Genomic DNA, 10,347 nt, shown 5'->3' with positions numbered 1-10,347 from the left:
TTTCCCACTGTGTTTGAATGGGGCAGGTCATCTGTCCTAAAACTAAAACAACCACAGAGAAGATTAATGAAGTTTTGTCAATTAACATATTGTCTGTGTTTGACAGATCGTATACCTTTCTGACTTTACTTCTGTCTTCTCTAATGTAACGTGATTATATGGTGTCAGATTTTAGATAGTAATAGATAATAAATAATTTTAGCTAATTGTTTGGGCAGCTGCGGATGAATGAGAGGAAAATTTTGAATGCTCTTTATTCATTAAGGTAGAAAAGCGCTTTGTAAGTGCAGTCCATTCACTGATGTCTGATTTACATGTTTTTGTTTTGTATTAATTGCCTGCTTTGTACATTTCCTATTCTGTATGTTGTTTGCCTCACTCATTTTAGCTTTTTATGCTCTGTTCGGTGGCTTCATGTATTTGCCTGCTTCCCCCCGTCATGATTTTACATGTTAATTGTTTTAATGGCTAATTTAACATCTGGCCAAGGGACAGCAGTTGAGAAGTAGCCTTTTGGCTAACACTGGTGCATTTGCAGTGATGCTGATCAATGTGTATTGTCCCTGTAAAAATAAATCAAGACAAATAGAAGAAAAAATAGCAGCAAATTACATATTCATTGTGTGTATGGCTGACCAACTAACAATTATTTTCAATATTGATTAATGTGCTTATCATTTTCTAGGTTATTTGTTTTGTGTCAGAAAATAGTGAAAAATGCCTGGTACAATTTCCCTTATGATGTCTTCACATGTCTTGTGATGTCCAACAAACAGACCAGAACTCTCTGGAAACAGCAAATATTTGGCATTTTTGCCTTGAAGATGACTAAAACAATTATTTGACTATTAAAACAGTTGCAGTTTTCTGTTGATCGACTAATTGACTACTTGACTAATTATTGCAGCTCTAATTGCGTGTGGCTGCATTATCTGCTCAACTGATTACAAGTCAAGATGCATTGAGCTCCAGGTGGCTTACCACCTGCAGCTAAACTGTTTCCCTGGGGAAAATCCTATGAGTGGAAATCTTGGGAGAGTGCATATTTCATTCAGAATACTATGCCAGTGCTTGATTTAGTCCCTCTGTGCTTCCGTCTCCCTTCACCCATGCATGCCGAGGATCACATACCCCACCCTCCCCCCAAAAAAGATCTCTCTCCCTCTCTCTCTAGGAATCTGCCTGAAAACCAATATGACCCTTCATCTCCTGAGCAGTCACACAGATCTGGAATTGCATAACACTGCAACTAGGAGGTGGATAAGGAGATAAATTCATTTCATTTCTCACCAGATTTATTTAATTCTTGGTCAGCCCTGTAGGAGTTCACAAAAATGTCTCTGTGTGTGAGTGTGTGTGTCTGTGTGAGAGAGCATGCTTTTGCACGCGTGTGTGTGTGTGTGTGTGCACAAAGACAGAGAAAAGGGAGAATTGTATCATGTAGCCGATATATTTTCCCTCCACTGGGTCCCGTGGCTGCGAACAATAGCCAGTGCTGTTTGTTCTTGCTTACTTGGGGCTTCAGTCTCCAGTGAGTCGGAGCAAGCCCCAGCCAGTATCTATTCTCCATGAACACAGCTCCAGCACAGAGACACATTGTTCGCAGCTTTTTTAATTAAAGACCCCAGGTCGACACTCTGTGCCAGGTGACCTGAACTGCTCCGAGCCTACATGTGCCTACCACTATCCTCTCCGCTGGGGATAAGCCTCAGTGGATAATTGGAGGGGGAAATGCTATACTGCTATCATGAGATGGAGGGGGGATTATCCACTGAGGAGTTCTACTTAAGAGGCGGGGACAGAGGAATAATGTGATGTTTTCTTCTTTCTACAGCCAGCCTACCTGCCTCATTCTCCCACCTTTTACCCTCTCTCCCCCTCTTCCTCTCTCTCTCACTCTCTCCGTCTCAGGACCAGGTTATAAGAGAGGGAGGGGGCAGGTGAGTGACTTTTTTTCAGTGAAATCCACCTGCTCCTCATCTCTGTTGTATTAGAGACATTGTCCCAAGCAGGTTTCCTACCAGAGTCGTCATGGAGCATCTAGAGAGAAGACTGCCTGTAGCTTTCCTCCTCCTTCTGCCTCTTCTGTCTGTCAGCTGTGTCTCCAATCAAAAAACTACAGGTATATTATGTTAAACAGGCGTATGATGAACTATAACCTATGTGTATGTTCAAACTACTGTTAAATGTTTTACAAGGGTAGGGGATACCCTTTTCTCATGTATGAGGTGTAACCATTTAAAGTTTGTAGTTTACTGTTCAAAATTTGCATTTAACTTTCACTTAATATACATCTCTTCTCTACTGTCTTGTTCAGTTTCCTGGTGTGTATTGTCGGATGCTGAAGAGCAAAAGTGCCTGGACTTGGCTGGGAACGCCACAGCTCGGAATATTAGAGGAACGTTGCAATGCGTCCGTGGCTTGAACACCAGAGACTGTATGGACAAAATCAAGGTACCTAAAGAAACAGGGATGGGAAAATGGATTGTCCAGTCTGCATTACAAAATATCATAATATTACTCTTCATTAATTATTATTATACTATTATAAGAATATGATATGTTCTCATTAGGGTAGATTTATTCTTCAACCTCCTTCCTTTTCACCATCTCTACGTGTTCGCATCTTTGTTGTGTTTTTCCAGTAATACCTTTAATTTATTTGTGGTATTTCTCATAGCAGATCTGTGAGAGAAATGTCATTTAAAGTAGTTTCATCTCCATGGAAGAGGTTGAAAAGAAACAAGCCTCTTTCCTGTATATTTTTGTTCCCATTTTGGAACAACCAAGCATCTTAGCCAGCTGACACTGACAAAATAAATGTCTTTTCCTCAGAATGGGACAGCAGATGCAGCCTCCATGTTTGCAGATGACATTTATGCTGCTGGCCTCTGCCACGGCCTGGAGCTGGCTGCAGGAGAGTCCCACAATGGAGTGGGTAAGTAAATACTGGAGCAGCTTGCCCAGTGTGAGTCAGTCCAAATAAGGAATTGACTTACTCCTGGTCTGTTAAAGGATTCCTACTTGCTCTCCCCTTATCTGTTTTTTCTCCCAAACACTTCCTCCAGATGGAATTAGTTACTATGTGGTGGCAATGGCTCGCCGCTCCTCCTCAGACCTGTCCCTGCTGGAGATGCACGAGCGCAGCTCCTGTCACCCCGGCATCCGTACCACGGTGGGATGGACTGTCCCTATTGGCTACCTCGTCAACACCTCCCAGATCAGTGTAGGGGAGCAGTGCAACTTCCCCAAAGGTGAGGCAGAGCGGGACAAAAGTGGTGTGTGGATGTATGTGTGTTAGTGGATGTGTGGATGGTTCAGAGGGAGAAGAGGGGGGTGGGGGGCAGTGATGTGGAACAAAGAGGTGAAAGGATGGAGGAGACTAGAGGTAACATGAGAAGAGTCAGTTACAGAGCAGAGCATCTTTCTCTGTAAATGTGAGACTGATAGGAGTGTGTGTGAGCGTGGGGGTGAAATGATGAAGAGAGGGAGACATTAGAAGATCAAGGAATCCCATAACCAGACCAAAACCAACAATTAACTGATCCAACTGATGAGATTTAGTTCTGTATCCAAAGCTCCACTGTCCAAAAACTATTAAAAACACATTCCTTCAGTATGATGAACATGGGCATTAATTGGATTATTAACTTGGCAACTAATGATCAATGTATGCCAGTTACTTTCTTTATTAATTGATTACTTGTTTGGTTAAAATGTTTTCAAAAATCTGAATGGTTACTTTTCAAAGGAGAGCAGGGTAATTTAAAGGCTCAAAGAACAGTACTCTTTTTTATTTTGGGTATATTTTTTCAGGCTTGTGCACATAAACGGGTGTGTCTGGTAACAGGTTAATATGACATAGGGAAGGTAGTTAAGTGCCCACTGGACTGGACTTCCTCCACTCACTCATTCTTCGTATCTTTCATCAGCGGTCGGACACTTCTTTGGTTATAGCTGCGTGCCGGGAGTCAAGGACCCCCAGCACGACCCCAGAGGCAACAACCCCAAGAACCTGTGCGAGGCCTGCATAGGAGACGAGAACGACAGACACATCTGTGCCAACAACCACAGAGAGAGGCACTTTGGAGAGGCAGGGGCACTGAGGTACAACATCGACACTAAAAACATCACCAAATACACCAATGGCACCCAGAGGAGGTGTAGTTGTTACAACTGCTGCCTGTGTGTCTGCCTTACTTTATCTCTCAGCCGACTGTCTCCATTAAAAAAACAAACAAACTGTGAGTAATTAGAGCCGCCTGCTCAAAAAAAAAGGCTAACACAGTAATGATAGTAATATTAATACAGCAATGAATGAGTCAAATGAGAGAATGCAAACAACATAATTTCTGTCTGCTGTAATTGCTTTCAGTGTCAGTTTTAGTCATTGCCGGCATGTTATGAGAGACAATGGCATGACTCTGTTCACATGTATATTACTGTGCGGTAGCCTTTGGCATAATGATATCTGTGTCTGACATGGGAATAAAAGAGCTACAGGAGCTAATATAACAGTTTCTTAAAGTGCAACAATAGGTGGCAATGAGAGTTTACTTATGGTCTCTGGAGTCATGCTGTTAGAATAACACATTTCCAAGCGTGCTGATTTTCCCTTTAGGTCATGTTTTGATCTATTTATAGATTAAAAGTGTCGGATAATTTGTGTCTTTCATGTTCTCATTTCAGATGTGTGGCTGAAAACCTTGGAGATGTGGCCTTCGTCAAACACACAACAGTTTTTGACAATTTGGATGGTCAGTGTTAAATTTTGATGCAAGTTAAGAGATTAGATCAGCAGTTATACAGCATAATGCTATATTTTTATAATTTAAATGATTAATGATGAGGGTTATTTGAGGCCGGAAGAGAGTGCTAGTCCCTGTCAAGACACAGGATGTCACTGTTTCACAATATTTCTCATAGGAGTATTACAGCATCCAGTGGAACCCAGAATGTGTTGAACAAATTAAGCTGAAATGCTACATGATATGTGTGTGTGTGTGTGTGTGTTTGTGAGACAGTGAGAAAGAGATAAGATATCAGAATAAAGAAGTAAGTAGAAAAACATAAGTGAGAGCGGGAAAGAAACAGACAGAGACAAGAGGAGACAGACAGACTGAGGTCCAGAAATGAAATGCCCCAGTTCTGTGTTTTGCTGCATCTGCTCCTCTGCTTTGGGCAACATCCAAAATTAATGGTGATCATTATCGCGGTCACGCTACACAGACTCTGCTGGTACAGCTGAGACGGAGCAGTTTGACACCGGCTCCACAAACACTGTCGCTGCTTAACGAAGCACGCTTTCTCATATGGTTCAGAAATGTCTGGAGTCAGACCAATTAACGGAGGTCAAAACAACACAGAAGGTCGGTGCTGTTGTCTGGGGGTGGGGGTGGGGGTGGGGGGTTCCAAGGTGGTCTACATTTTTTCTTCTAATTATTTGTTTGGTTATATGGTTATATGTGGCGAACCAAATCTCTAAAAGGGATATTCAGCAAATAAAGTCAACATATACTGATTCAGTTGTAAATGGGAAATCCTATGTTTGATTAATTCCTCATTATAAGTAAATGAATAAGTGCACAAAATCAACTACAGAAGTTCTTACAAGCTGTTCAACAACTTCAATTCGGCATGAAAAAATACATAATATTAATGTAGTTAAAATATAAGGACACAGGAAAATACTTGCACGTATTTTGTTTGATTCAAAGACTTTGTATGAGGATACATCGCTGACTACAGTTATTAGATGAGAAGATTGATATCACTCTCATTCTGTCTGTCCACTCAATGCAATGCCACAACCAACAACCAGTTAGCTTAGCTTAAAGTCTGGGGGAAACAGCTAGCCTAGCTCTTTCCAATGTTTGACTTCATGGGTGGTCATGTGTGGGATTACTTCTGAGCTAGGTGCAGAGACCTTTTGGAGTCTGTGTGTTTCAGTTATGGTGCAGATTAAACAAACAGGATGTAACGTGTTATTAGTGAGCTTTAAAGGTGCTGGCAGATTTTGTTGGCTTTGGACAGACCAAGGCTATCTGTTTCCCCCTGCTAAACTGCTGCTGTCTCCAGCCTGGTATCAATCACTAACACTAAAATTTACTGAGTGTATTTCCCAAAATGCCTGACTCCTTTCATTTCTCCCCTGCTCAGGTAAGAACCAGGAGTCCTGGGCCCTGGATCTGGAGCTAGAAGACTTGAAGCTGCTGTGCCCAGATGGGAGCGAGGCGGGCCTGGACGAGCATGAACGATGCCACCTGGCAGCCGTACCTACTAACGCTGTGGTGGTGCGTATGGAGGACAAGTGCCGTGTCTGGAAATACCTGGAACGTTTACAGGTGGGTGTGGACAGAAATTGCATCAGCTGTGTGTGTGTGCTATTCCCCAGTTATGTGTGTTTATGTCTATCTCATATCTCTGTGGAGTCTGTGTTATTGATCTGCACGTCTCAGAACGTAGGTATCTGCTAAACTGTCATCCTTCTTCCTTTCTGAGTGTGTGGGAGACGCCAGAATGACTGATACATCTTGTGCTGATCCCCTGTGCACGTACAAACACACACACAGAGACATATCCTCACAGTCCCCAAGAAACACACCCGCACACACACATATGTACGCGCCAACGCACATCTATGCATGCCCTGATGCATTAAATGCTGTCACACACTTTCTCTCTCCTGCAGAATGTGTTTGGCAACACCACCGAGGGCTTCAGCCTGTTCAGCTCAGCCGGCTATGGCGAATCCGATCTGCTCTTCAGTGATGCCACCCACCACCTGCAGAGGGTTCTGAGTAGCTACACCTCTTGGCTGGGTCCCACTTACACCACCATGCTGCAAGCCTTCGAGTGTGAGGGTAAGTGTGTGTCTATTTGCCTGTGTGTTTTTGTGGATCTGCTGATGGAGAGCAGGTAGTTAAGTGGCTGGAGGAGTGTTCTCTGTTTTCTGTGTGTGTGTCTACTGCAGCTGTTCTCATTACTGCACTTTCCCTCCAACAGGCTTCTGCTGATGGAACAGGAGGAAGACATCCAGAGCATCAACTTCCACCCCATCCCTCTGTCTCCGTTCTGCCTCCCTGCCATCTGTGTCCCTCTATCTCGCCATCTCTCCTCCTTTTTTTACTCGGCTCTTTGTGTTTGTGTTTGTTTTCTCCCTGCGTCTCACCACCCGTTCTCCATTATTATATCCTCGTCCTCCTCCAACCTACTACGTCCTCTAATATGCTGGCCGGCGGGGCAGGACGTCACTAAGAGGGACTAATCGGCTAAGAAAAAACCTCTAGAAAACGTCTCTGAAATTGAGTGTGATTAAAAGGACGTTGGGAAGAAAGGACAGGACATATAAAAGAATAGGATAGAATTAGAAAACAACAGAAAAGAAGTGCAGGTTTATGAGTTGAGTTGTAGTCGTTGTGTTATTGACATATTCTTTTCTCTTTTTAAAGCATTTTAAAAAGAGGATTTTGATAAAGATTACACCATAAGAATAAAAAGTGTCCCACAAAACTGATTTATATATACAAAAAAAGGAGATTGTGTTCTTCTTGGCTTGTTGCATTAGTCTAAGCTTCAGTACCACCCTCCCACCCTCCTCCCACAGGGTCTGTCTCTGGCACTGAACAACAGGGTGCTATTAACTATGAGCTTAGAAGACTCAGCAACTGTATGCGTATGCGTGTGTGTGCATGTGTGTGAGTATACGCTTTTTTTCCCACAGCCATTATTGCCCTAATTGGCAGTCTGGCATATTTTACTGTTTGTGTGTGAGAGAGAGAAGTGTGTGTTATGTGTGTCTGTACGTTTATGTGTGTGTGTGTCTGTGCGTGTGTTGATAGGATTGCTGCTTTTCCCATGGCTTGTATAGCTTTCGACTTTGGATCACTGCTTTCTCACGTCTGGTATGGTGGACCTGACCGTGCCAGCTCACAGTGTATTGTTTCACTATACAGTTAGGGAGAAAGGGGATTAGGGCTTGGGTTCCCTCCAGTGACCCCTGAGTGAGTCTTTCTTTTTTAAAAAGCTTTGATAATTTTCTCATCTGTGACAACATTTGCTTCACCCCAAAGTCCCAAAACGCACTCGCTGAAACTATCTCCAGTCTCTCCTGCTTCTGTTTTTATACATAGCACATAGCAACACATAAAGTAATTTTTTTTCTATTTTATGTCATTTATACTTAAACACTGCTACCAATAGCAAGATGTTGATATGATGGGTGGTAGTAGTTGGTAACAGGGGGATGTGCGAGGCTGCAGAAATGAGTCTGAGCAGTGTGTTGTATTATCAAAGAACTGCCACGAAGAAGAGTATTACTGAATTAATGCGCTACGGAGAAATGGTGGTAGCCAAGAAAATGAATGAGACGTTTCAGTCACTGTAATTAAAGACAATCACCAGCCTGTTTAAAAGCCTTACTTGACACAGAGAATCATGTACTGTAAAAATGTGGAACAGACCGTAATTCTGAGCTTTTCTCGTCGCCTCCACCTCTATTATTTCTTCCTCATTCTGCACCACAGAGCTCGGCAATAAACTGATAAACCAGATGAAGTTCTCTCCTCGTCAAACTGTTTTTTTGTTTTTTTTGGACCTCATCATACTGGAAGAAATCCAATCAGAACTAGTACAACAGGATGATCTTCTTTTTAATCTTCTTGCAGGACTTTGAAACAAAATCTAATGCCTTCTGTCTGAATTAAAAATTTGTCACATTTAATCTCCCGTAGCAGACCGTGTATGTTACATTTCAGCTTTTGATGACAAAAAAAAACTCCCAAGTGTGACTGTGCGAGATGAAAGACACCACAAATTCTTGAGAGAAACTATATTTTTCACCTCATTAGTGAAGGGTAAAGGCATATCTCTTGTACTAATTCAACTCTGGTACCACTGGTGCTGTTTGTTTTTGCATTTGTCGGACAGTCTTTAAAGAGGCTTCAATGTAAATACTCCTCGCTGCCTGAATGTGTAGAGCTTTTTTTTCAACCAATTAAATGAATGATGATAAAGAAAATAATCCTCTCTTCCTTTCTGGCTCACTTCTAATTATCCTGAAACAGCTACATGATATCTGTGTGGAAATGAATTATGCTTGATATCATCTCTTACTCTCTGTCTCTCTCTCTCTTTCTCACTCACATCACACACACAGACACACAGAGACACACACACACACACACACATACAGAGTTAGAAATAGGCTGTTTGCTCCCTTTCAGTCGTTTGCAAATGGCAAGGAAGAAACAAGGGGAGTGAATTAGGATGAAGGGAGGCAGAGAAAAGAGAGGTCACACACACAGAGACACACACAAAGACGTACATACAGAGACTCAGGTGCTCACTCAGGTGGAGAGAAGCACCTCCCCCAGGTGGACGGGTGAATCGGGGACACACTACCTACAGGTGGTCCCCCACGTAGACACAGAACCTCTTCTCAGTACGGACCAAATGCCCCTGCTGGCACCGTTTCACCTGATTTACAACATTAATCCCTCAGAGAAAGCCTGCACTTGTGATGGAGGAGCTCCATTTAGCAGTGAGCAGATACTGTAGATTGAACTGCATTGCAGCAGAGTGCTGCAATCGCTCTCTAGCCTCAGCTCTCTCGCTGGCCGTTTTGCTGTACTGCACAAATAAAAACAACTAATGTGGCTTCAATACAGTCCTTTCAACCTTGAGGTGTGGGCGTGCAAGAGAGGAAAGTGTATCAATACAGTGGTGGGAAGTAATTTTCTCTTTGCACTTATACAAACAGCATAATAACAGATAACAGAAGTGAAGACATATTAAGCAAGTGAGCCTTATAATAATGAACCTCCCCAAAGTGAAAGTAAAAACTAATATAAAAAACACAAACGGTTACTAAAAAGACACACAAATTCAAATATAATACATGAAAATAAGCAGTGGTGGAAGAGGTCTTGTGATCAACATTTCAGGTAGGAGACAAATAGGCTTTTTCCACGGACTAGTTCAACATGTCCGAGCAGGAAAACAACAAGGGCAACTAATGAAAATTAATAATGGCTGCATTCCATTTAGCTGCTTCAGTATTTGGGCAGTAGATGCATCAATGTATAAACAGGATTTTAATGTTAAAGCAGGTTGACTTGGGGCTAATTATAACTGCTTCATATATTGTTGGGTAGTTTTATCTATACCAATGCATCATATGTCATTAATTGTTTTATTTAATGTAAGAAATAAATCTCCAAACTTGTAAATTTCATAAAAGGTCATATTTACCTTAGAAGTATAAAGTTGCAGAAAATGGAAATACATCAGGTTGTCAGGTTAATTTATGCCACTTTATACAGTTCTACAATATTTTCAGATGGAAAT

The 10,347-nt window shown here is 42.1% G+C and overlaps 1 protein-coding gene across 1 annotated transcript; it reads left to right on the top strand.

Moving 5' to 3' along the window:
- Positions 1-1,579: 1,579 nt before the first annotated feature.
- Positions 1,580-9,011, top strand: otomp (otolith matrix protein). The gene is made up of 9 exons (XM_051078327.1): positions 1,580-2,122; positions 2,318-2,454; positions 2,836-2,938; positions 3,069-3,254; positions 3,933-4,107; positions 4,690-4,757; positions 6,160-6,344; positions 6,692-6,863; positions 7,006-9,011. Exons 1-9 carry the CDS (start codon positions 2,032-2,034, stop codon positions 7,014-7,016), a joined length of 1,128 nt encoding a protein of 375 aa, XP_050934284.1. The 5' UTR covers positions 1,580-2,031; the 3' UTR covers positions 7,017-9,011.
- The last annotated feature ends 1,336 nt before the right edge of the window (positions 9,012-10,347 follow it).

Source organism: Lates calcarifer, linkage group LG19 (assembly GCF_001640805.2).
Source record: "Lates calcarifer isolate ASB-BC8 linkage group LG19, TLL_Latcal_v3, whole genome shotgun sequence".
NCBI lineage: Eukaryota > Metazoa > Chordata > Actinopteri > Centropomidae > Lates > Lates calcarifer.
Note: the sequence above shows the minus strand (reverse complement) of the source record. Positions and strands in the feature narration are given on the sequence as shown.

Coding starts and splice junctions, on each gene's coding strand:
- otomp (XM_051078327.1), top strand. CDS start 2,032: ATGGAGCATCTAGAGAGAAGACTGCCTGTAGCTTTCCTCCTCCTTCTG. Junction 2,939..3,068: donor AGAGTCCCACAATGGAGTGG/GTAAGTAAATAC, acceptor CACTTCCTCCAG/ATGGAATTAGTTACTATGTG. Junction 3,255..3,932: donor GCAGTGCAACTTCCCCAAAG/GTGAGGCAGAGC, acceptor ATCTTTCATCAG/CGGTCGGACACTTCTTTGGT.